This window comes from Microcaecilia unicolor, chromosome 11 (genome assembly GCF_901765095.1).
Source record: "Microcaecilia unicolor chromosome 11, aMicUni1.1, whole genome shotgun sequence".
In the NCBI taxonomy this organism is placed as follows: Eukaryota; Metazoa; Chordata; class Amphibia; order Gymnophiona; family Siphonopidae; genus Microcaecilia; species Microcaecilia unicolor.
In genome coordinates this window covers 35971063-35998092 of record NC_044041.1, presented here as the reverse complement: position 1 = coordinate 35998092, position 27030 = coordinate 35971063, and the positions used below count along the sequence as shown (strand labels likewise).

The window sequence follows — 27030 nt, the reverse complement described above, 5'->3', positions numbered from 1 at the left end:
CAGTGTGCAACGGTGCAGTTGGGCTCCTTATACGCAGGGGGCCCAGGGCAGCTGCCCCCTTTGCCCATTGATAAAAGCGGCCCTGATTGTAGCAAAGCAACACAATGTTCAAAACCAACACCCAATCGTGCATACCCACTCAAATATCAACAATAGCAAACATATCACTTTCAATAAACATTAATTAAATTATCAATTCTATTAATTTTTCCATATTTTTATTTCCCCCTCTTGTCCTATCCTCTATCCCTCCCTCATTCATAAGTCACCAATTATACCTTCCGTAGCATCCCTCCGGTCCGACCCAGCAAGTGACTGATGGGTTGTGCATACCTTCCAGCAGGTGGAGACTGAGAATTCAGACTCATCAGAGAGAGCCAATAAGAGCCCTTGCTAGGTTGAAGAATCCAGTATTCTTAGTCTCCAGCAGGTGGAAAGGTAGCGAGCCCTGTCAGTCTCCCTCTTCTTTCCCCCTTTTTTTTTCTGTCTTTACTTAAAAAAAGAAGAAAAACTTCTGGGCACCTACTGCTGGGAACCTTGTTTGGAGGCAGTGGTCTGAGGGGGCCTCTTGTTGCATTCACCAATTATACCGAAACAGTGGTTGTTTCTTACACTGTATCTGGCATAGTCACATTATTATTGTTTCTTTCCCTCCCCACCCCCCCCTGCCCCAAGCGGTAGTTCAAAATCCAGCTACGTGGCAGAACCAGGCTCCCATACTTTTTTGGAAGTGTCCATCTTTGCAGATGGTTCCATCCGTCTCTGTATCGCTCCATAATCATTATGGAATATAAGAAGTTCCACCACCGAGTAACATTCAGTGCTACGTCTTGGCACCATTGAAACAAAATACTGTTATGTGTTATTACAAAACCTGTAATATAACAGGTCCTTTGTCGCTGCTTTAAATAGAAATGTCAAAACAGTATGACCAGCAAATAAGTTTAACTGCGGGAGAAACGGAAGATGTAAATCCTAAACCCTCGGCACATATGACAAAATATCTTTCCAAAATTTTTGGATTATTGGCAAGTCCAAAATAGGTACCCCAGGGCCACACCTTCGTTCCCACATTTCTGCTGCCCATGTCTGTTATCTACCTTTCTCTGTGAATGTCACTCGGCTGTAGCGCCTGATGTTTTAACATAAAAGGGGTAAAAGTAACTTCCAGTAAGCCCATCTGGTGCTATGCCATCAATGCTGCTGTTTCTGAGAACTGGGACAGACGGACTACTTTTATTCTTTGTATATTGCTGCGACTAGAAAGCAGATTATCCAACTGGAGTTTATACAGAGTTCTGTAGTCTCTATTATGTGAGGCTTGGAGTGTATGACTGCATTGCACTGGTTACCACGTGAAGCAAAGGTTCATTTTTCATCTTATGATGGTGCCAGGATACATATGAGATGAGAATTTGGTATGTCCATGTTAGATGTTTCTGTCCTTTATGAGAGGCACAGATGATTCTTCCAGATTTTAGGAGAGTTTATTAATAGAGGTGGTTAAATGGTCCTTTTCTTATGAAGACCACTCAAAAAAAATCGCAACTTTAGGAAAAGACCAACTTATTCCGGAAGGCCTACCCCCTGGATCCAACATAAAACCCAAAGTACTGCGAACCAGCATATAATTGGACCACTGTGGACTCTCATACCTTTCCTGCTTTCCCTCGACACCCTATTCTTTCTATCCTCGCTGCCTACTATAATCTATTGTATTTGTTTTCTGCTGGATTGGCAATAGCCTTTTCGGCTTATTGTAAGCCACATTGAACCTGCAAACATGGGAAAATGTGGGGTATAAATGTAATACCTTTATGTATTTCACCACCATGTAACACAAAACCCTCTGTAAACCAAATGTATATTCACTTCTATTTCCAGTATCCATGATGAATTGTAAGCCACATTGAGCCTGCAAAGAGGTGGGATAATTATTATTATTTATTGCATTTGTATCCCACATTTTCCCACCTTTTTGCGGGTTCAGTGTGGCTTACAATATGAGTTAAATGTTGGAAATACAATTTGTTACAGATTGGTTATGGATTACATTGTGCAGAGTTATGCGAAACAATTGAGGTGTCGTTAGGGAATGTAACAATGGAACATAGACATTGAAACTTTGGAAGGAAATAATGGGAGCTTAGAGGGTGATAAAAAGGCATGAGGACATATGGTATATATCTTTCTGTGAGTAAAGGTATGAGTGATGTGATATTACGGGAATGAGAGTTCAGAGGTGAATGTATGATGCATTAATGAACATTAAGTGTGGATTTTATGTGTTTTGTTTCTTTCCGTAAATTTTTTCGAAAAGATGGGTCTTCAATAATCTGCGGAAGGAAGCTTGCTCGTTGATTGTTCTTAAGTTGCGCGGCAGTGTATTCCAAAACTGCGTGCTCATGTGAGAAAAGGTTGACGCGTGTAGCGCTTTGTATTTCACGCCCTTGCAATTGGGGAAGTGGAGGTTAAGGAAGGTTCGGGATGATCTTTTGGCGTTTCTGGGTGGTAAGTCTATCAACTCATACATGTAGGCTGGGGCTTCGCCGTGAATGATTTTGTGGACTAATGTGCATATTTTAAAAGTGACGCGTTCCTTGAGTGGAAGCCAGTGCAGTTTCTCTCGTAATGGTTTTGCACTTTCATATTTTGGCTTTCCAAAGATGAGTCTGGCTGCCGTATTCTGGGCTATTTGAAGTTTCCTCATTATTTGTTCTTTGCAACCTGTGTATAGTGAGTTGCAGTAATCCAAATGGCTGAGCACGAGGGATTGCAGTAGGCTGCGAAAGACGGATCTTGGGAAGTATGGTCTTATCCTTTTCAGTTTCCACATGCTGTAAAACATCTTTTTTGTTGTGTTGTGTTGTGGGATACAAATGCAATAAATAATAATAAATAAATATAGCCCTTAAATAATTAGAATTCTCTTTCTCTGACTTTCAGATCTTGTAGGAAATGCCTTGTTTTTAGGAAATGTGAAACCGTGGTTGTTTTAATGTCCTAATTATGGCATGACTCTAGCTTAATATAGTTTAGTTTTTGGAGCTGTGTTGGGGGACAGTAATTGTTTGAACAATGTGTCTTGTTATTGTATTATTGTATTTGTTTTGTGCTTTTGCTCTTTTTTGTTTGTTTTGGCTGTTTTTACTTTTCATCCAGCCAGACCAGCCCATCTTTTGAGCGGCAGTTTATAAATTTGAAAAAAAAGGTTAAGACGTATCTCTGCTGACATGTTTAAATAATCACATTGCAGTGAAGAAGAGATGACATGTGCTGGGCCCCTCTCCCAAAAGCAAGCAGAATATTTCCTGTCTCAACAGGTACGTTACTGTTCAAACTTGCCAGGAATCTTAGTGCTGAATTGATAGGATCTATGCGGTAAGTGTAGCTACCAACTTCCAATCAAAGGCACCGCAGGGGCATTTAACTATTTTGCCATTGTAAGGTGAAATGTTGTATTTGGTCTGGATCTATGACAGGAATTAAGGGCAAGCTTTGATACAGGGTTATTGTTTGTTTTAATTATTTTTAAATATATGCTTTTATTTATTTTGTTCTGAGACTATTTGGTTTGTATTACATGTTCTGTTATTTTTGTTTAGAATTGATGATTTGTGTGTTGTAATTTTAGTGTGTAAACCTATATTTAACAAAATGTAAACCGCTTTTGTTTATACCACAGAAAGGCAGTATATCAGATGCATGACCCTTTCCTGGCATTGCCACAGTTCCACACTGCATATGATATTAGATGACTGCTTGCTTTTTATGACTGGTTTTCTTTAATGAGCTTGCTTATCACTTTACCTGCTTTATCCTCTTACTTGGTGATTCTATGCTTTACTTCTGAAATTCGCAAGTCAGTGGGATGATGTCTCATGCCAGTGATCATCAATCTGAAAATACCCTAATTTACGCTAAGATGTAGGCTCTAGAAGGATGTGATCTGCCCATTTCCCTTACCAATTGTAATCCTGCAGGTCCTGCTTTTTACCTACTCTTCCCCCTTGGTAAGGAACCTCTGTGCTTTTCCCACGTTATCTTGAACTCCAGCACTATTTCTGCCCACATCGCCTCCCTGGTGAAGCTCAAAGTGATGATAGAACTATAATCCAGTAGTAGTAGAAATATTCAGAACTCCCTCACTCATTGAAAAGAACTCTATTCAAATTGTTATACACACATTTGCAGCTAAAACATGGAATAATGCTGATAATTTAACTGTGATTCTGCTGGTTTGAGTGTTCAAAAATGTTTTCTGCAAGCAATACATTTTCCCCCAGATTCTATATATGGTGACTAAAGTTACATATGCAAATCAGCGTGCATAGCTGATTTCTGTGCACAACTTAATTGATAAGCCAGTCTGCACAATAATTGGCTGCTAACAACCAATTATTGGCATTAATTGGGAGTTATTTGCAAATTGTATTCCATAACTCTGTGCGTGTAATTTCAAAGAGGCAGAGGCATGGACAGGGGGGTTTCAGGGGGTGTTCCCAGAATTTACGCACATTGTTACAGAATAGATCAGTCAGCACAAGTTAGGCATCATTTACGCATTTAATGCTATTCTATAAAAGACGCAGATCCTTTATAGACTAGCACTCAGCGCTTACATTTTTCAGCGCCATTTATAGAATCTAGACCTTAGGTAATCTCAAAACCATTTGCTGTTTTACCTGCAGGCTTTTGGAAAATTATCCACTGTGTGCGCTCTTGCCCACATTTAGTGACAGTATTCCCAGAGGCAGGGTAGGGATCAGAACACAGGGTGCACTTTGTTTTTTTTTTTTTCAAAAGTAGGCACATTTTTTAGTACGAGCATCTAAGTGTGCTGTTTCCTTTATAGAAGTAAAAGTACCTCATGAAAACTGGTGCAAAGTTCCTGGTTAAAAAGAAACTGTGGACTTGCAGCTGTGCAGCAGTTTAAAAATCGCCTTCATATCTTCCAGGGTGTCTGAAGTTTTTCTTCCTAATAATGCTGGTATTGTTTGATTGCAGGCTTCACTGTTAAAGAGCGATGAGAACAAAGCTCTTTCTCCAGCTTCTCTGCAAAAAGAACTGAACAGTTTGCTGAAATTTAACCCAGATTTTTCAGAAGCAGTAAGTCTTTCAAGAAAATGCTTAAAATCTTTCATGCTCGGTTCCATACAGGGGCTCCCAGAGCTATCCCAGAAGCACATGAGTGCTTTTTGCTTAAATTTGCATAACTTTACACATGCTCCATGGCAGGCGCAAATATGTGTATGTACTGTCTGCATGGGTTTTATAAAACATGCATATACTTCACAGCTCTGCCCAGCTGCACCCAAATTAAAATCCCGGGAAAGCCCACATTGTCAATCTAAGTGTAGACACTGTGGGAGGAATTCTGCATAGGGTGCTCAATTGGCTAAAGTGATTATAACAATCATAATTGGCATTAAGAAGCACTTAATGGTCAGTCAGTCAGGAGTTACTCACAGATTCCTATTCTCAAAGACAGGAAAGAAGGATCAAAAATTCCCCACAATGAGGGCTGAAAATCAACAAACCCAGTGAGAAGATGGAGGCACTTTATGGAACCACCAATCTTTATTCCAACCATCAAATCAATGACCCGAAATGGCCGTGTTTCAGCAAGAAATGCTTGTGTCGGGGGGGTCTGAACACATGTAGTGGAGGAGTGGCCTAGTGGTTAGAGCACCAGTCTTGCAATTCAAAGGTGACCGGTTCAAATCCTGCTGCTGCTCCTTGTGATCTTGGGCAAGTCACTTAACCCTCCATTTCCTCAGGTACAAAATTAGATTGTGAGCCCTCCTGGGACAGAGGGCAGTTTGACTTCTGTTGTCAATCGTAACTGAGAAGTTATTGATTGGAACACTGCCTTAATGTGACTGCTGTCTTTTCACCAGCTGTGCTTGTGTTCAGACCCAGACGCAGGCATTTTTTTGCCGAAACACGGCCATGTCGGGTTGTCAACAGTTTGCTGGTTGGAATAAAGATTGGTGGTATACCATAAAGTGTCTCCATCTCCTCACTGGGTTTGTTGATTATATCCTATTCTACAATATGCATGCCTAATTTTTATAGCATGCGATTCCAAAAGGGTCATGGCTGTGAGTGGGTCATAGGCATTCCCAAAATTTTGGCGCAGTGTTATAGAACACCTGCATTGCTGCACCTAACCGTCGTTAATTGGGCGTAAGCATTTACACCAATCTTTGGCAAGTGTAAATGCACCCAAATTTAGAATCCACTAGACACTGAGGTTTCTTTTTCGCTGCACCATTTGTTTGGAATTCCTTGCCCTTAACCTAGCTGTGCTGAACAATCGTTGAAGTAATTCAAAATTGCCTTGAAGACCTGGCTTTTAACCCTGCTTAAAAGGGGTGTGGTGCCAGTCTGTTGAGTTAGCTTTTCTTTTCTGAACCTTTCCCTATACCATGGCTCCCCTTTTCCCTTCCCATGTCAAGACCTTTCTTTCTATCACCCTATTTTCCTTTTGTAGGATTCCTCATGTATGTATGAGATTTTCTTTTCTATCAAAATGTCGTAGTTCCTTTCTTTGTAAGTTTATATTGTAAACCACCTTGGTCTGCCAGTTAGCAAAGGTAAGCGGAAATAATAAATGCATGCTAAGCTATTATTTTATAAAGAAGGTGATGTGCCGTGCAGAACAGCCTTTATAGAATTCATGCTTCGCACGGATCATCCTAGTACCTAGCTTTGGACGACCTAAACAGAATGACCCTATGTGTTTCTTTGTTACTTTTTACCCATTTATACCTCTGTACAGTTTTATAATAGTCCCTTTTTTGTGTAAAACATACTTTTATAGATAGAAAATTCTTTATAAAGTTATCTCCAAATTCTGGTGACGTTTATAAATCCCTCTTGCACTTCACTGCTGAAACTTTAGGGCAGTGGTTCTCTAGGATCCCCCTCCCTCAGCTGGTTGGAGTTTCAGGATATCTATTTGCTTATGACTGCCACTTCCTTAGATCAAGCATATGCAAATATATCTTAAATATATATTAATACTGGATATCCTGAAAATCACAGTGGTTGAGGCAGGTAGAAGCCCTATAGGATTGACGTCAGACCTACTGCTGTAGGACCTTGAATCTTACCCCAGTCTTCAAACTCATCCAACCAGTTTGGTTTTCAGGATATCCTCAGTGAATATGCACGAGGGGTCTTTGCACGCAATGATGATAATCAAAGCCTAGGTACCTGATAAATATTTGAGAGATCGTTAAGTCCAGAGAGAAATGTGTTCATTTTATTTCATTGAAAGACAGGCTTATCCTTTGGAATGCCACGAGAAAACGCTGTTGAATCTTTCTCAGGAGTTTCACCTTACTGATATAAATTGACTGCTCTGTTTCATCTTGGCTTTTAGCATTATTTAAGTTACTTAAACAGTCTTCGGGTACAAGATGTCTTCAGCTCAACCCACAGTCTGCTGCATTACTTTGACCGTTTGATTCTCACCGGAGCAGAGAGCAAGAGCAGTGGCGAGGACGGCTACGGACGGAGTCTGAGATATGCGGCTCTCAACCTGGCTGCCTTGCATTGCAGATTTGGCCACTAGTAAGTTCCCCGCTCCGAACATTAGTTTTTACATTTGAAAAACAAAGGTGGGTTGCCAGCTCGTAAACGGGGAATAAAAGAGAGAGAGATGAAAAATAAACAGCTCTGAAGAGCCACTCTAATGGTAGATTGGGGGAAGAGGGTTTCTCCGCAGCAATAACCAGGCCATATTGCACCAAATACCTTTAAAAACCATGGAATACCATTTGAAATTTAAAAATCAATTTCCGGTGCACCTGCTGAGGCTGAATAACAACATTTTCACTTCCTGGTTCAACGAGATTAGAACTGAGTGAGTGATGTGAAGAGTACCTTTAAAGCCCTAGTGCCAAAAAATAAACTTTTTTTTCTGAATCAAAGGAGAGAGAATGGGTAGGGCTGGTGCAAAGGCATTAGGCTCTCTTGTCTCAGCTCCTCTGGTACTGTCCAAGTCCATTTCCTCTCTCACTTCCTCACCTCACAGCATTGTAACATTAAGTTAAATGTGGCAAGCTGCCATGTGAAAGATTCCTGATGCATTGTTGTGGATCAGTTACGGCTGGAGATGCTGCAGAGGGAACGTTCACAGCCTTGGGGGGCGGGGGGAGGTGGAGAGTTGTGATTCTTACTTAAAGACCATATTCAAGGTCTATGATTGTAAGGTTTCCTGAAGGAGGCCTGGTACATAGATGGCATTCCCACTGAAGTGTTAAAACAATAAGATGTAGTTATTACAATACAACGCTATGCCAGGAAATTTTAAAAGACAACATCATGACCAACCGACTGACCTGGACTTAGACCCTCAATGCAATGACTGGACTGAGGGGCCAATGCTCAAAGCTTACTGTGCTAGCAACGTCTGATTCTAGCCAGTCTAGTGATCGTGTTATTCAGCATCTATTGCACAAAGGGGTTCTGCGTGGTTTTACCATTGAAGGTAGTAGCTAATAATAATCCTATTCAAATGTATTTCAAAGAGCTCATTAGTATTAAAATGAGCATTCAGAGTGATGCACAGAAAGATCTGCCTATCTTTAACATGCCCAATTTTCCATCAGGTCTGGAGCTGTCATTGACTTCCGGGAGGAGCAGTCTTCTTGCATTTTTCAATAGCAAAACTTGTCAGAGAGCAGAGGGGGTAGAGAAACAGCTGGGGGGGGGCTTTCAGCAAGGAGGAGATTTTTTTCAATAGCAAACAGTGTCAGAGAACAGAGAACTTAGGGGTGAAGAAACAAGCAGAGAGTCAATCAGCTGGGGAAAGCCCCTGTGATGTCAGCTATGATGTTAGATTGGGGGATGGGGGTGGAGAAACAAGCAGACAGCCAGTCGGCTGGGGAAAGCTTCTATGATGTCAGCTGGGAAGGTTTCCAGCAAGAAGGAGATTCCCAAGCAAAATCATCAGGGGCAGAGGGAAGGCAAGTAAGCTGCAGGAAGGTGGAGCCAGTACCAGGGCCGCCGAGAGGGGGGGGGGGGGGCAGGGGGGACAAAATTCCCTGGGCCTCCGAGGAGGGCCCTGCGCTGCAGTCCCCAGTCTCATCTGGCTGCCTCCTCGGCTCCGGGCCCCCTGCATTCGAAGCGGCAGTCATAGATCGCCTTCGCTCCCTGTGTCCTGCCCTCACGGAAACCGGAAGTTACATCAGATGAGGGCGGGACACAGGGAGGGAAGGCCAGAAGAGAGGCGATCCGCGACTGCCGCTTCGAATGCAGGGTACCCGGAGCCGTGGAGGCACGCAGGTGAGACTGGGGACTGCAGCGTCGGGGGGAGTGACGGGATGGCAGGGGGAGGGCGGGGGCTGGTTTTGCCCCGGGCCCGGCCTAGTCTCTCGGCAGCCCTGGCCTGCACCAGAGCACTGCAAGGGAAAGGAGACAGACAGTGGAGCCAGCAAGTACTCTAGGGGAAAGGAAACAGAACACCAGTCCTAGCACATGCACAGAATAGGGACACTTACCGAAAGACTGTTCTGTGCATGTGCTAGGCGCTTTCCCTACTGAGCTGCTTGCTGAATTTGCATGCAGCTCATTTGCATGTGATTTTCCTTTTGAGCATTGCTCGCTATTTCCAAATCGGTAATTTCTACTGAGGATCTAAACTCATGCGATTTTTAACATGGACCTTTGTGCATTGGGCCCTAAATTGGGTTGGGAGGGATGTAAATTAAGGGGAAAAGCCACTAAGTAGTTACAAATGAAGGCTTATAGTGCTCGATCCCAGCCCTGGTTCTGACTGAGCTGGAAGTACAAAGGTAACTGCCAGGTTAGAAAAAAATTTAATATTGGTATAAGTTGGAGGCTCTGCTGTTAAGCTTGGCTTTTTTTTTTTTTTTTTAAAGAATAGTCCAGTTCTGTGTGTGGCTTGGCTGATGGTAGCCTATGTGTTATGTTGCTAGTAGAAAAAACATAAGCAAAAGCTGGAGAGAACACGGGGGGAATGTCCTTGAGACGGCCCATGTTGAGCGAGACGTGCATGTCGGGCAGTTGATCCCCTGGGTCCGACAAGTAAAAAGATAATCTAAGCTAAGTCGAAGTGTTTTTGTAAATCATTTGAAGATGTTTTGTATATCTATATATTATAAAAAAGAACCGGTGAAGAATTTGATGTGATATATATCGCGTTAGCCTAAAATTGGCAGCGATTCACATCACTGAGGTTCTTGGGAAATCTTTGTAAGATGAATTGAAAGATATAAGACCTGACTTGAAGATAAGAGTGTTTGAATACACGACACTGATTGTTCTGCAAAGAATGTGATTAAGTCTTTAAATAATTTGTGACTGGATATATAAAAGCCTTTTTGGGATAGATACATGAATCCAGTATTTGAAGATTATATATTTGCCTGAATATTGAATGTTTCTTTAGTCAGCAGGCTGAGCTCGCCCTACAGGAAGCAATCAGGATTGCGCAGGAGTCCAATGACCACGTGTGCCTGCAGCACTGCTTGGTAAGATAGCCAGGCTGAAATGCAGATATGTCGTGATAATACAGGAATCTGGGTGATGGCATCCTTTTGTCTTAGAGGTAACACTTAGCAATGTATTACCTATAGCAGAGGTTTTCAACCCAGTTCTTGGGGCACATCCAGCCAGTTGGGGTTTTCAAGATATCCCCATTTAATTCAATAGGGATATCCTGAAACTGGCTGGATGTGCCTCGAGGACTGGGTTGAAAACCTATGACCTATATTAACCTACAAGTGTTTCTGTAAGAATGCTGATATTTTACTGAGGCTCCAGGGCAGGGTCATACATTTTAGCATTTCTAAACTGTACTTATTTCAGAGAGATGTAAAAAGCTCATCACTCCCACCAATGGCCTTGAAATCTTAGTTAATTTAAAACAGCTTTTGTTTTCTAGTTAATGTATTTCTCCCTCTCTTTCCAGAGTTGGCTTTACATATTGGAGCAGAAGAAGGGCTCGGAGAGCTGTGTTCTCTTAGAACACGTGAAGAAAACAGTACACTTTGGCTTACCGGTGCGTGTTACACCAGGCTGGCTTTTACTCTCTGTTTGAATAAATTTAGTCTGCAAATGTGCCTGTTTCCTCTTCATTCCATCAGACCAGTTTAGACGAGTGGGCTATGCACTCCTACCAGTAGATGGAGACAGAAAGTACTATCCTCAAAGTGAGCCTAGAAGTACCCTGTGCAACCTCTCATTGGCCAGTATTTTCACAGTCTCAGCAGATGATAGGTACCTGTGCAGCAACACCCTCACTAGCTGATTTGCTAGCACCTTGGCTATTAACTTAGTTTCATAACACAACAACGAGATGGGTCTGTAAAATTCTGATGCGGTCGGGCCCTTGCCAGGCTTGGGAAGAGCTATGATATTAACTGTAGACAAAACATCAGGCAATGAATGCGTGGCTATGATTTTATTAAACATAGCTGTTAAGGGGGAGTCACCCTGTCTTTCAATATCTTGTAAAACTCTGCCCTATACCCATCTGGGCCGGTCGTCTTCCCTAATGGGCTGCATTGTATTGCCCAATATACCTCATCCTCACTTAAAAGGTTGTTAACCTTCTGTCTGCATTGTAGATACTCAGTAAATCTAAATTAGAGAGAGAGACTGCTATCCAGAGAGTTTGTAGTGTCTGTACACGAATAATTTTGCAAAGAAATTCCGGAATAAGGTTCCTATTTCCTAGTCTGATTTTTACAATATGCACTTGACTAGGCCCCTGCAATTGTCATCTTAACTTTCCCAATAGCGTCCCACTTTTATTACCGAACTTATAAAGTTGTTACACGTAGTATGTTCCAGATTTGAGCTCCTGCTGATGTAACAACTCATTAAGGGCTGCTTGAGTGGCTGGGTATTGGCTCTTATTATCCGTAGTAGAGGCTACCCCACACCGCCATCTCTCCTGTTGAAGCTGCTTCTCTAACAATTTTACAATCTCTACTTTTGTTTTTATGACTGGAAAAGACAATTATCTCCCCTCCGCAAACTTACCTTAGCAGTTTCTCAGTATAGAATTTCATTGCCCTCATGAGCTCGATTATTAAGTTGAAACTCATTCCACTTCTGGATAAGATAATTCCAAAATTTGTTGGACCCCTTTTTGCATAATCTATTACCTCCCTACCCTGGTTATAGGTCTTGTCCAAATCTGGGTTCATCACTCTGTTGAAGTCCCCTGCAACTATTATAGGTATGTTACCATAATTCTGTAAAGAGGCAAAGTGTGCTCTAAAAAGGTTTAGAATATACATTTGGGGCATAAATGTTACACACTTATCATCAAATGACAGGCTATGGTAAGGTGAGCTATTATATTGCGCCCATCCAGATCCACAATTACAAAATTCATCTCCACTAACAAATCTTTCCAAATTAAAATAATTACTCTTGCTTTCCTTACTACTGCCAGGGCTTCAATGTAATCTCCCACCCACCACTTTTGAAGTGTTCAATGCTCCTCTGAACTCAGATGGGTCTTCTGGAGCAACACTATTGAGGCTTGTTTCCTATTAAGTGCCTGAAGGATTTTCATAGGTGAGGAGATTCCCCCCACATTCCATTAGATGATTTTCAAATGGGTCAAGTTTCTTCCACATCTTGTTTGGTCACATACTTCTGGTACCCCAGAGGCCAATGGGAAGGTCGTCCCAGCTTCCAGCCATTCCCATTCCAATTAAGAACATCCTTTACCATAGACTCCCATTTCTCTACATCTGTCATTTTTATACTCCCTCCAAGTTTAAGCCTTCCTTCCCCTTTCCCATATCCTCTGTCTCATGAAATAACCCCTAACCATCGCTCTCCCACCCACCTTATTCCAGAACGTCCACACGAAAATGTAGTCACATTTATACCCCCCCTTTCCCCACCCACCAAACAGTTCACATATTAAAACACTATTTGAATTCCCCTCTCCCAGAAACCCAGATATTCCTTGAACAAACTTATACAAGACAAACAAGTGTCTAATGTAAGAAAGAATTGTACACCAAGACCAAATAAAAAAATTCATGGCTGGTGGATAAGAGTCTTCACGTCATTCCAACAAAAGAGGTTCTATCCTGCAAAACAAAGATATCAGGACAATTCAATACAGTCCCAGGCCCAAGATTGCAGAGCCCCTATTATTGCCAACTAGTAAATGCAGTTTCTAACATTGCTAACATTTTCCAGTCGAAGGCAGCAGCATAGTTCTGTAGCCCAGGGGAGTTAGATAGGTCAGTGATCCTCCTGAGTGAAATAGGGATGCAAACTTTGCCACTCAGTATCAAACATATAAACGGCGAGTGACCGTACTCATTCGCAAATGCGCAGTAGAGACTTCCCTCTCTGCCCCGCCTTTGCTTCAATACATGATGATGGGGGCGGGACAGAGAGGGATGTCTCTACTGGCATGCTGCAGACGTCGGAACCGCTCCCCCGGAGTCGCTGCCGCCCCTCCATCTGGCCCGAGCACTGTGAACTTGCAGCAGCAGGCACATCAGCAAAGCTGCCGTCGGGCTTCCTTCTCTGCCTTTGTCCCGCCCTCGCCGACGTTATGTCACACGAGGGCTGGACACAGGCAGAGAAGGAAGCCCGCCCCGACGGCGGCTTTGCTGATGTGCCTGCTGCTGCGTGCTGATGTAAGTTTACAGTGCTGCTCGGGCCGGGTGGAGGGGCGGCAGCAGCGACCGGGGGGGGGGGGCTCGGAAACCCCCCCCCCCCCATTCCAAAAGTAGCCCGGGCTCAACGGCTAGTGTTAAGAGAAATCAGAGCAATCTGAAGGAGAAGCAATAAAGAAGCGGCTCCTCTGCAAGCAGAAAGTCTATAAAGCAGCCTGCTCGTTGGTATGCAAGTAAAACCAAAAAAACAAACTGGTATTGCCCAACAATGGCAGGGAAATACATACAGTTCTCTCAAGTAAAACCAGTCTATCCGGTCCATCTCCGTGAAACAGCGAACTCCATTCCATGGAAATCCAGTGGTGTAATTCACCATCTATGCCAAGTGTCCCCATGTTGGCCATCTTATATGTAAACAATTTTTATTATTTAACAGGTATAAACAACAAACGGAGAACATCATTGTTTGGAAATATAATACATCAGCAAAGTAGTCATCATGACATTCAACCCACCAAATAGTACCTCCCCTTAAACTTCCCTCATACTCCTTCCCCCAACACTCTAGAGCACCAGGTCACCACTGCTGCCGTCTACGGTCTGTACTCTTATGAATGTTGGCCATCTTAAAGAAAACTCCATCTGTACCCAGCATGGTGGTTTATTTTCCTGCTGCTGATGGCATATCATCCCGAAGGCCCTGAATTTGCAAGAACCCTTGAGCCTCTGAAACTTAAGTATAGTATCTATTTTTTTCCGTTATAAAGAATTCTCAATTTTGCCAGGTACAAGAATGCAAATCTAATATTGGCCTTTACTAAGAACATGCATATGGGAGCAGAGTCTCTGCACTTTCCAGATACCCTAGTGGAATAATCTTGGAAGCAGAAATTTTTCTTCTCTGGATACATTAGTTTATTTTCTCCCTGGAGCTTACGGAGGATTTCTTTCAGATGGGCTTAGTTGAGGAGTCTAAAAATCACCACTCAGGGTTTCAGGTTGGCCTCTCTCCGTGTGCCTAGCCTATGGGCACATTGTATACTTAAAGGCCCCACACTGCTTTGAAGCTGCAAACTTTGTACCAACCATGTTTCCAGAAAGCTCTGTAGTTCTGTATCCGATATGGATTCTGGGAGGTCCAGTAGTCTTATATTACTCCTATTCTCAAAATTATCGATTTTATCCATCATTTGTAGTTGCCCTTTAAGCAGTTTATTCTCCTGTTCCACACGCTCAACCTCTGTCTCCAACGAGGGAGCGAAGGTCCTGACTCATACCCCCATCTTTTCATCCATTCCATTTAGTTTGTCCATTATTTGCTGACACCATACAGAGAAGCTTCCATCACAGCTATAGGCTCCGTGGTAATCTCGGCGGACCAGGCAGCCCCCCTGCCACGGGAGAAGACAGGCCCACTGAATCTGCCATCTTGGCTTCCCTCATGCTTGCTCTGTCCTTTTTCTTTTCTGGGCGGTTTAGTGGACATCCTTCACAAACTACTTGGTTCCGTGGACTCCGGAGATTTAGGGACGACTGCGCTGGTTCGGATGGGTCTCTGAGAAGGGTTGTTATTAAAGGTGGGTGAAGAGAGAGAGAGAGAGGTCCGGAGCTAAAAGTTCAGCCAACCTCTCGGTTCCACAGCATCACGTGACCTAAATTGTACAATTTTAAAATTACTAATCAATGTGCAGCCCTTGTATTTTAAATCGCATTCAGTGGCTCTGGCTGCCTTATTAGGTAGACTGGATGGACTGTGTGGATCTTTTATCTGCTGTCATTTACTATGTTGCTATTTTGAAGAATAGAATTTGACAATATGGAAACCTTTAAGTACTCTCACAAGCCTGAGGGTACTCCCTTAATACTCTGTTCTCAGTATTTCTAGCACTTTTACCCCTGGATTCTATATAGCTCATGGAAAGCTGGGCACGCAAATTTAAGCACTGATCGCAGGTCCACGGGCAAATTAGTTAATGAGGTACCAACAATTGATGTTAATTGGCACTAATTTAGAGTTATATATGCATCTGCCATAGATGCTATTCTATAAAATCCGCACCTCAATTTCATAGCACGCAATTCTAAATGGGTGTGGCCATGGGAGGGGCATTCTCGGAAGGTGGGTGTGACGTTACAGAATGCTATCAATTGCACGTGCAACTGCCATAAATTGGGTGTTAGCATTTTCATCTGGTTTTAGCAGGCGCAAATGCTGGTGCCCAGAGTTAGGCAGAAATCTGCATTAAGCTAGTATTCTATAACGGGTGCTCTGTGCAGAACCTAACTTTGAGCCCGTAGCAGCGGAACTTCTGCTTATTGATACTAAGAGGATTAATTTCTGTTTTAATTTGACACCTGAAGCTTTCTGTTGTGGGAAGACCTCAGGACAGGGCCGCTGAGAGGGGAGGACAAAATTCCCCGGGCCTCCGGGAGGGGGGGCGGCGCCGGTGCCGCAGTCCGGCCCGCCCTCCGTCGCTCCCTGGCATTGAATTTAAGCGCCTCACCTTCGAAAGCGCAGCAAGCAGCGGCAGACCACTCCTTCCGTGTCCCGCCCTCGCCTGAAGGAAGGAGTGGTCTGCCGCTGCTTGCTGCGCTTTCGAAGGTGAGGCACTTAAGGTTTGTGCAGAGGGCCCGGGGGTGGAGAGAGGGCCCGGTGGAGGGGGGGGGGCCTGGCGACCTCAGGTGGGGGGGGGGCCGGGGGCGGCCTTGTCCCGGGCCTGGCCCAGTCTCTCGACGGCCCTGCCTCAGTACATACCTAACCAGTCAGGTTTTGAGGATATCTACAACGAATATCCATGAGATAGATTTGCATACAGTGGAGGCCGTGCATGCAAACTTATTTCATGCATATTCATTGTGGTTGTCCTGAAAACCTGACTGGCTGGGTGTGTCACAAGGACTGGGTTGAGAATCCCTGCTGTATGGAGAAATAGAGCACAGCTGTAAAAATGACAAAGTAACTGCACTGTTAAGATCTTTGTTAGCCCTCTATAGCAGCACATGTAGAATTCAAATCTTTGTGTATGACTTTTATTGTACTTTATGGTAGCGGTCCATCTTATTTCATTAATACGTCCTAGAACGGGATGGTGTCCCAATTGTCAGATTCATAAGAACAAGTTGAGTTGGCTGTAGTCTCATCTTTGAGGCTGTCAACTTCTTATGAGAAGATATTTAGTTCCATGGTGCAGAGCTTATGGAACACTGGAGAAAAAAAATCCTGGTTGCTTCAGAAGTATTTGCACTAAATCTTTGGATAAGTTCTTCAGTCACGGATAGGCACTTCTCAGAGTTTGAGGATATTTGTTTTGTTACTCTGTTAATTGTAAACCGATCTGAGCTACAGGTTGAGACAGACAAAAATCCATTCTGGTTGTCCTTCAGTATTACAGTGATGTGAGAGGAAATGGTCCATGTGATCTCAAATGTTCACGTGTTCCGTCTTTTTGGTTCAATGCAAAGTGTAAAAGCAAAACCAAAGCTAACGGGGGGAAAAAAAACAGCTTCACAAGTTGAGAATTAGTTAATAATATTATTGTATCCAAAGTGGTCCACATTTTAACTGATGTCTGCGGTGGGGATTAAGTGATGCAAAAAAAAAAAAAAAAAGAAAAGAAATTTGACATCTCCTCTGCAAAGTGTTGTAAAGAAACAAATGCCACAGAAGGATTTACTGCAAGGTGTCAGTCTACTGAGATTCCATTTCAAAGTGCATAAATAACCCTTGGGGTAACACCATGCAGTACTCATAACTCATGAGTTAAACCCTGGTCTTTTGTTTCTGTTTACTATATATGTATTAAATTACGTCTAAAATCTTGAACATGGTTGATAATTCTACTCTGTCTTGTCCTCCCGGATCCACCCTAGTATCTGGCTTCTCTTGGGATACAGTCCTTGGTTCAGCAGAGGGCATTTGCAGGGAAGACGGCAAACAAGCTGATGGATGCGTTGAAGGATTTGGATCTGTTACACTGGAAACACAGTTTGTCAGAACTCATTGGCATTAGCATCGCACAGAAAACTGCAATTTGGCGACTTTATGGTCAAAGGTATTATCTTAATCATCAAGATCTGCCAGAGTGATTTTTCTTATGTTTGTTTGTTTGTTTTTTTTTTTGTTCTTGATATATTGCCTCATTCACAACATTTTATAAAATTGAAAAAGAAATACAAAAAAATGTTAGAAAAGTGACAAAACACAGGACTAGACAAAACAATTGTAAAACTATTGCAAACCAGCAACAACTCTCCCCTGTCATAAAATAATTGTCTTTTAAAGAAATACAGTGTAATTCTTCTCTTCATTTTGTATATATTACTTTTAGTTCAGAGTTTCAGATTAATTGTATAACTGTATTTGTGCAGAGCGAATAGAGAGGTTATAACAGCATAAAACTTAAAGTATACAGACACAAAAAGCACAACTGGGCCTTCAAGACTGAGACAACAGGAGTCCTTTATTAGTGAATGACCCGACACGGGCCGTGTTTCGGCGTCAACAACGCCTGCCTCAGGGGTCTAATAATAAAATATATAGTAACGAAAACATTAAATTAAAAATAATAATAATATTATATTAAAAACATATAATATGAGCATACAAAGCATCACCATGGGAGGTCTGCATAAAGGAGACATATTTAAACAGTGTATGTAAATAAATATATATATATGAAGCATACATTAAAAAGAAATCTATAAAATAAATAAAAATATATACAGGAACAACAATCATTATAAACCAACTATATATATATATATATATGTGTGTAAATAAACAGCCATATTCACTAATAATAAATCAATATATAGAGCTGAATTAGGATTACTGTACTATGTTTGATAGAGTAAACAAAGAAATAGACATATAACTGTAATAAAAGTGAAATCACTTCTTACAAACTTAAAATATATTCCAAAATAATTACTTGGGAAAAAAAAAATATATATATATATACTTGAAAGAATATGTATACATATACTTGAGGAAAATTATATATATCCAAATCTCATGAATTGAAAAATATAACATTCAAGTGATGGATAGAGACATTCAGAGCATCAATCATCATAAATCTATTACATTGAAAAAAGAAAAAGTGGAGGGCGTTCTTACCAAAATGTGATTGTAAAGTGCGTAAAAATGATGATGAATTTCAAATCCTGTGGAGAGAAGGGAAATATGAACGGGAGCTGAAGGGAAATACAGCACTTAGCAGTTTTGATTTTGACTTGATTAAAGAGAATGATTCCCTTTAATCCCTCATGTAAAGCCCGACCATAACAAGCACTTTTTAAAAATCTGCGTGCCTTTGAGCTAGTGGAAAACCAATGTGGATATTTTTCCCCATACACAGGTATTTATTGCCTTTGTAAAATGGGGAGTACACATGTAGATTTTAGTCCCGCCCGTACTGTGCCCCCATAATCTCTGCGTGATGTGCATTTCCACATGTAAATAGCCGCTTTCTGAAATCCAGTATCTACCTGTGTATGCCATACAAAGCATCACCATGGGAGCTCTGCATAACATTCCTTAAACCACCCAAGTACACCAAAAAACACCTCTCACACGGCCTCACCTAACACCTCTCCATCTAAACCCTCTCTCACCTCCGCTTATGATCGACTGTTTTTTTTTTTTTTAAATCATGTAACAACGTTATCATATCTATACTCTGTAAGCCACATTGAGCCTGCAAAAAGGTGGGAAAACGTGGGGTACAAATACAATAAATATATGCATATAAATGCAGCTATTTGTATTCAGATAAGTCAACCCAGCTTAAAAACTTTGTTATAGGTTTTATTTTACGTGCTTACCAGGAGTAGACTGATATGCAAAGATAATCTCAATATTCACTCTTTCTTCAGATGAACTTGGGGGCTAATGTAGCAATTTTGCTAACAGCGTTTCTTGCTTTGCAGTACCATGGCACTTCAGCAAGCCCAGATCCTGCTGAGTATGAACAGTCTGGAGGCTGTAAATGTGGGCATACACCAAAATAACACAGAGTCCTTTGCTGTGGTGCTGTGTCACCTGGCTGCACTTCATGCTGAGCAGGTGAGATGCTGAGCCGGGTAGCCGTCTTGGCAATTGGAGGGGGGGGAGGGATGTTGTCTCCCAGTTTCTAGACTTTTGGTCAGTGCTGGCTGTATGATCATCTTCTTACATTTGTTGCTCTACAATTCCCTCAGTACATTGGGTGGGAGATTTAAAAAAACAAAACAGGATGACCCTGGTAGTATTGGTGCATGAGATCTCTGAAGGGACACAACTGATTTTGGTTTCTTTCCTGTCTTACAACATTTCCCCCCAGCAAGCACTAGTTAAGCCTTTGTGACTCATCATGGAAAAAGAAAGCCATCAAATAGTCTGTAACTTTTAAGCTTAAACTGTACAGGGTGTGAAAATTTATACGAGAAAGCAGCTTAAGTGTCTGAGCTGATGAACAAGGGGATGGGAGTTGATATAACGCTTTTTTGTGGTTATAGTCAAAGCGGTTTACATTTTATATACAGGTACTTATTTTGTGCCTGGGATACTGGAGGGTTAAATGACTTGCCCAGAGTCCCAATGACCTGCAGTGGAAATTGAACCCAGTTCCCCTGGTTTTCAGGCCACTGCATTAACCATTAGGCTACTCTTGAGCACAAAGAGGGCAATTTTCAAAAGCAGTTTTCCCAGGTAAATGTCAGTCTGAAGATCATCTGTTCTTTCCCAGGTAAAAACATTCACAGAGCTTAACAATGCATGTACTTTACCCCTTGGAAGCATAGGTGGACCCAGAGGCCAGGGTTAAATCTGGGGAGCTAAGGACACATGTAGGTTTTTGAGAGAAAATGTATCCATTGAAATCTCTAGGCAGCCTTCAAAGTGAAGGAGGGTTTGTACTTACCCTTTGTGGGACTCTGTAACATTTTTTTTATAGTTTTGAAGAACAGCTTCTTTTTTTTCCTTTTAAAGCAACATTTCAACATAAGTACATAAGTAATACCGTACTGGGAAAAGACCAAAGGTCCATCGAGCCCAGCGGCCAATCCAGGTCAAGGGCACCTGGCAAGCTACCCAAACGTACAAACATTTTATGCAAGGTATTCCCGAAATTGTGAATTTTTTCCAAGTCCATTTAGTAGCGGTCTTTGTACGTGTCCTTTAGAAAACCGTCCAACCCCTTTTAAAACTCTGCCAAGCTAACCGCCTTCACTATGTTCTCTGGCAACGAATTCCAGAGTTTAATTATGCGTTGGGTGAAGACAGATTTTCTTCTATTTGTTTTACATTTACTACACTGTAGTTTCATCGCATGCCCCCTAGTCCTAGTATTTTTGGAAAGCGTGAACAGACGCTTCACATCCACCTGTTCCACTCCACTCATTATTTTATATACCTCTTATCATGTCTCCCCTCAGCCGTCTCTTCTCCAAGCTGAAAAGCCCTAGCCTCCTTAGTCTTTCTTCAGAACTGACTTAAGTTATCTGTGCTGATGTGTTCAGCTACCAGAACTGTCACTGTTCAGCACTGCGCTTTTATAGACAAGAACATCCCACCTATACTTATAAAGAGTATAAAGAGGAGCTTAGCCTAGAATGGGTGGCAGAGCTGGCGGTTGGGAGGCGGGGCTAGTGCTGGGCAGACTTATACGGTCTGTGCTGGGGCTGGTGGTTGGGAGGTGGGACTAGTGCTGGGCAGACTTATACGGTCTGTGCCGGGGCTGGTGGTGGGAGGCGGGGTTGGTGGTTGGGAGGCGGGGATAGGGCTGGACAGACTTATACGGTCTGTGCCCTGAAGAGGACCGTACAAATAAAAAAAGTAGCACATAGGAATTTATCTACTTGGGCAGACTGGATGGACCGTGCAGGTCTTTTTCTGCCGTCATCTACTATGTTACTATGTAAAGACTGTTTACATAACTTTTGCTGTGCTATATGATTATCTTCCTCTCTGGTTCTCTACTGCTTAAACCAACACCAGCTTCTACCTCATCTCCTTTTTGTCTCTTATTTCACCTCTCAACCCTGTTCTTACCCCTGCCCCATATATCAGTCCCAAGCATGCTCAACAGAAAAGCAGGCCTAAATTACGCTTATCGGCAGTGCCACGGTTGCCATTTATGATATTCAACAGTGCTATTTAAGCAGCCGACACGTCCGAATATACAGTTTTTTTGTTTGTAAACTGTTTTAGTGCTTGTTTTTCTGAAAAGGTAGTATTGCATATCTTTTAATGAACAACTAAACCAAGTGCCCACTTTCAATATGAGGCCCTTAGTACATTATGGGGCTCATTTTCAAAACAAAAAAAAAATGTCCAAAAAAGGTCATAAGTTGGCAGAAGGACGTTTTTCTCTCAAAAACATTCAACTTGTGATTTTTGAAACCTGAATTTTAGACATTTTGCTCCACCGTTCATCCAAATTTCAAGGGTGCATAATGAGGACGTGTTTTGGGGAGGAACCTGGGTGGGACATGGGTAGCCCCAAAGATAGACTTTTTTCTGTAATAATGGAACAAAATGAAAACGTCTAGGGCCAAAATTGAAACAGGTCAAGCCAAAAATGCCTTAATCATGACTAAGTGACCAAAAAGTGCCTTAAATGATCAAGTGAGCACTGGAGAGATTAAGGCATAACCCCCTACTTACTCCTCTCGTGGTCACTGACCCCCTTCCGGTCCTTAAGATGTGACAGTACATACCAGGCTATATGACAGCTTCACCTATGATAGCCATTCCTATTAGATCAGGAGTAGCATAGTGGTCAGTTCAGTGGACTGTATAGAAGGGGACCCAGGCCTATATCCCACTCCAGCTAGTACACTTGTGGTGAAATGTGTGAGCCCTTCAAAATATACTGTACCTACATATAGGTGACATCTGCAAGCTTGAGAGTTACTGTAGTGGTGAAGTCAGTAGGTATTTTTTCTCCTTCTGGAAGGTTCATCATACAATATGGCAAGATGTGTACCTGGGATCTTTTATGTGATGTCCACCGCAATGCCTCCTAGGCTGCTCCACTATCCTGCTGTGATGTCTGTGTGGCCAGTCTACTAAGAACAATGGCCACCAGACATCACAGTGGTTAGTTTTTGGGCGTTTTTCTCTTGGACGCTTTATTTTCCAAAATGGTCCCAAAAGAAAAATGCACTGAGCACAAAATGGCTAGGAAAAAGGCAATTTTTGAATCAAAAAGATAGATGTTTTACAGGTTCCAAAATGGCTACATTCAGTACTCAATCTTTGGACATTCTAGCAAAACATCCAAACTTGGACTTAGACATTTTGTCAAAAATGCTCCTCCGTGTGTATAATTTATTATATTGTTTTTAAAACCTACTTTGTAGAAATACCAGAAGGTAGTAATGAGTTGCTGGACAGCATTCAGTTTGAGTTTGAAGGTTTTATGGTGAAATTGGGTCTAAGCAAGAGAGACCTTTCAGAAGAGCTACACTCTGTTGGTCGAAGGCCAGAATAATCCCTTAACTTTAAAACAGTCCCCAGGAGTAAAGGGCTGTTTTGCTCTGCATAGTAGATATACAGAATGTGCAAGTGAGTTAAATAATTAAAAATACACATTTCGTTCTTGAAAACCATCATGGCTAGTCTGAGATTTATACCTTTCTGGTCTACCACAAAATTTGATTAGAAGATTTTTTTTAGTTACATAATTAATTGCCAAATTGGTTGTTTGAAGGTGTGGAACATTGTGGGCATGTTTTAACTGAGCAAGTTTTGGATTTACTGAAAAAGTAATTAATTTTTGTTTGTTCACAAGAAAAGGGACCATGTGTTCAGTGGAATCCCGTTGAGGGTGTCACACTGTGAATTTCCTTTTAGTTTTGTTTAAAGACTTCACCGTAGGAGTGAAGTGCTGTTGAGCTTTGCCAAAGCACATAACTGCAACTTTATATAAAGCAGAACAGAAGTTAAGAGTTCCATTGTTGAGAGGTGTGAGTCATAAAAGAGGAAGAGGAGAAGAAAAGCAAGCTGACTTTTTCCAGAAACAATTCTGATTTCACCTCAGCATAATAAAGAAATAATGGGTCTCATGTGCTCTGCAAACATTGGGATCCTTTTACTTCCCACTCCTACTGCGCTGTCATTTCCAGCGCTACAGAAATGTATTTATTTTTGTAGCGCCAGACTGCACGCGGTAATCGGGCAGTGCCGCACGCTGCCCGGTTAGCGCAGGAGCCCTTACCGCCACCTCAGTGCTTTACTTGCCCCCCGGCCATTTTCTGCAGGAAAGCGAGACCTTCCCTTTTACTAGCTATGGTAAAAGGGGGCCTCAGCATGCATGTAAAACACACGCTGATGCCAGCACTGGCCCCTTTTTGCCGCAGCTTGGCAAAAGGGGCCCATCTATATCGCCTATCTATATTTAGAATTGTCTCTTAATATCTGCTTGTACACTATTATTCTGTCTTATTATCATCATGCTGACCAAAACCCTGCAATACTAAATGTTAATTAACTAACATTCTTCCACTATTCATGATGTATTGTAAGCCACTTTGAGCCTGCAAAGAGGTGGGATAAGGTGGGATACAAATGCAACAAATAAATAAATAAATTATGCCTTCAGTGCATGTAGTACGCAAAAGTGGTTAATACAACAGAATAACACTTGCGTCAAATCAGAGAGACAGTGGTGCCAAGCCTTTGTAACAACTGCTGCTGTTTGTCCAACTGCCAGGGGTGAGGACTGAATCAAGCTAGAACAGAACAGCTCCCACGGAGAGAGCCCCGTAGTTGTCGAAAGCAAGACAGCTTAGCGTATCTGCCTATGGTTGAGAGTCAAGGGTCCACCATACAGATTAGAAGAACACTGATTCCAAGATAATTATTGAAAATCTGACAGTATGATAGCTGAAAATCCTGTTTTGTTTACCAAGGAATGCTCAGTGTTGTGTTTTTTTTGTTTGTTTGTTGCAGGGTTGCTTTGCTTCAGCTTCTGAAATTTTGAAACATTTAAAGGAAAGGTTTCCTCCTAGTAGTCAGCACTCAAAGGTAATGCCCTGTCCGCCCTGTAAAAAAAAAGCTGATAGACTGCACTTCTTGCTGGAATAGCATGGATGGAGGAGTACTTAGTAAACGATAGGCAAGAGTTTTAGTTCCTTCTGGTACAGAGCAGTTTGGGGTAGACACTGCTGGGTGTCCTCTTTGGAGGCTTCCATTTGAGATGTACTACCAGCCAGTAGCGTAGCTATGTGGGGCCTGGGCCCCCTTAGATTTGGCCATGGCCCCCCTGCCGACGATCCCCTTGAACCCCCCTCCCGCCACCAACCCTCCCCCGCTGTCGCCGCCCGACCCGCCGCCGCATCAGGTAACTTGTTTGCTGGCGGGGGTCCCCGAACCACGCCAGCCGAAGAGAGTCTTCTTCAGCGCCGGAATAGCGCCTTCATTGAACGAAGTTCCTGGTTTGATCAGCTGTTTCTGACACCTTACGTCCTGCACGGGGCTACATGCACGGTGCAGGACGTAAGGCGTCAGAAACAGCTGATCACACCAGGAACTTCATTGAACGAAGGCGCTACTCCGGCGCTGAAGAAGACTGTCTTCGGCTGGCGGGGTTCGGGGAGATAATATAGAGATGTTTAAAGAACTACATAACATAAATACACAGGAGGCGAATCTCTTTCCATTAAAAGGAAACTCTGGAATGAGAGGGCATAGGATCAAGTGTACAGCGCTGCGTATGTCTAGTAGCGCTATAGAAATGATAAGTAGTAGTAGTAAGTAGTATGAAGGTGAAAGAAGATAGACTGAGAAATAACCTGAGGAAATACTTCTTCGTGGAAAGGGTGATGAATTCGTGGCATGGCCTCCCAGTGGAGGTGGTGGATACAAAAACTTTATCTGAATTCAAGAAAGCTTGGGACAAGTACATAGGATCTCTAAGGAAGAAGAAGGGACAGGCCATACGGTCTTTATCTGCCTTCACTGTTCTGTGTGTCTTAATGAATCCATAATATTAATGTAGGGAAGGACTAGGACTAGTGCAGGCCAGATATTTTTACAGTTTTAGCCCTGAAAATGGCAAGGACGGATCGAGAGCAATTATGCGTATTTTACATTTATATCATGAGTGTGGGCAGCAGGGGTCTGGTCTGTCTCAGTGAGGGAAAGGCATTGTGTAGTGGAACTCAGCAAGTGAAATGTTGTAATAATAGTATTGGACTGTTATGCTTTGATAACGAATGTGACTGTTGGGCAGACTGGATGGACAATCTGCCATCATTTACTGTGTTACTATATTATAAGCATTTTATTGTTTGTATTTTGCGCCACTCAGGTCCCAATAGATTTGATGGCGTTTTTAACAACTTGCATTACACTAAAATGAAATAAATAAGGATTTCAGTAGGCAAACATTGGTTTAGAGGGTTTGGCAGAAACAGAGGTAGAAGCTAAAACAGCACAAATTGTTCTTGATCTTTATTGTGTAAGTGAATGGTTCTGTGTTTTTGTTTTACTTTCTGAGCTCTGGATGCTGTTTGATCAGAAAATACAATTCGACAAAGCCATGAATGATGGCAAATACCATATAGCGGAATCGCTGGTGCCAGGAATTGCAGCCCTCAATAGTATAGAGGGGATGTACAGGTATGACACAGCCATTGTTCAGCTCAATTTGTACTGAGCAACTTATTGATTGATTTGATTGACTCATTGTTTAATAGTAAGCATGGGGTACATGGGGGGGGGGGGGGAGAGCCAAAATGGGCAGCTGCCCTGGGCCCCACAGCTCCAGGGAGCCCCATGGTTCAGTATCTCTTCCCCTTCTCCTCACCACCCCGGTCAACATCTCTCTCCCTGCCCCGACCTTCTGCTCTACGTTAAAGGGCGTTTCTCTTCCTAGGGGCTCGCCAGCACAGCAGTGATTCAGATACGCTGCCTGCGGCCTCCCCAGCATTTTCCTTCTGCCACATTCTGCCCAGGCAGAAACAGGAAGTTAGGGCAGAGGGAAAGCTATGGAGAGGCCTCAGGCAGCGTATTAGAATCGCTTTCATGCAGGACACATACACACAGAAATACATTTTAAGGTAGATGGGAAGGGAGGATGATGTCAGACCGAGGTGGGTAGAAGAGGAAGAGATGCCAGATGGGGGGGGGGGGGGGGGGGGGGCTTGTAGCACCTGTTTTAAGGTAGACCAGGGGAAATGCCAGACCTGGGGGAGGAAAAGAGGAAAAACTGATAGGCCCAGAAACAGAGGGGAGGAAGGGAGAGATGCTGGATGGCAGTGCAGTCAGGAAGAAGATGTTAAATCCAGGGAGGGAGAGATGATAGGCAATGGGAGGCAGGGCAGAGAGATGGAGAAATATTGGGAAGAAAGTCAAATGCTGGATCAGGGAAGAACAGCAGAAAGAGAGAGGAAGCAATTTTGGACCATGGCA

The 27030-nt window shown here is 42.6% G+C and overlaps 1 protein-coding gene across 2 annotated transcripts in view; it reads left to right on the top strand.

Annotated features, from left to right (window-relative positions):
• ANAPC5 (anaphase promoting complex subunit 5) overlaps positions 1-27030 on the top strand; it is a 78447-nt gene that overhangs the window by 27870 nt on the left and 23547 nt on the right. For both annotated transcript variants that reach the window (XM_030219891.1, XM_030219893.1), the window contains exons 5-13: positions 3257-3323; positions 5008-5109; positions 7391-7581; positions 10424-10505; positions 10946-11035; positions 17502-17683; positions 19563-19698; positions 24568-24642; positions 26117-26238. In XM_030219891.1, the coding sequence (XP_030075751.1) occupies positions 3257-3323; positions 5008-5109; positions 7391-7581; positions 10424-10505; positions 10946-11035; positions 17502-17683; positions 19563-19698; positions 24568-24642; positions 26117-26238 (1047 nt within the window). The remainder of the gene's footprint in view (positions 1-3256; positions 3324-5007; positions 5110-7390; positions 7582-10423; positions 10506-10945; positions 11036-17501; positions 17684-19562; positions 19699-24567; positions 24643-26116; positions 26239-27030) is intronic.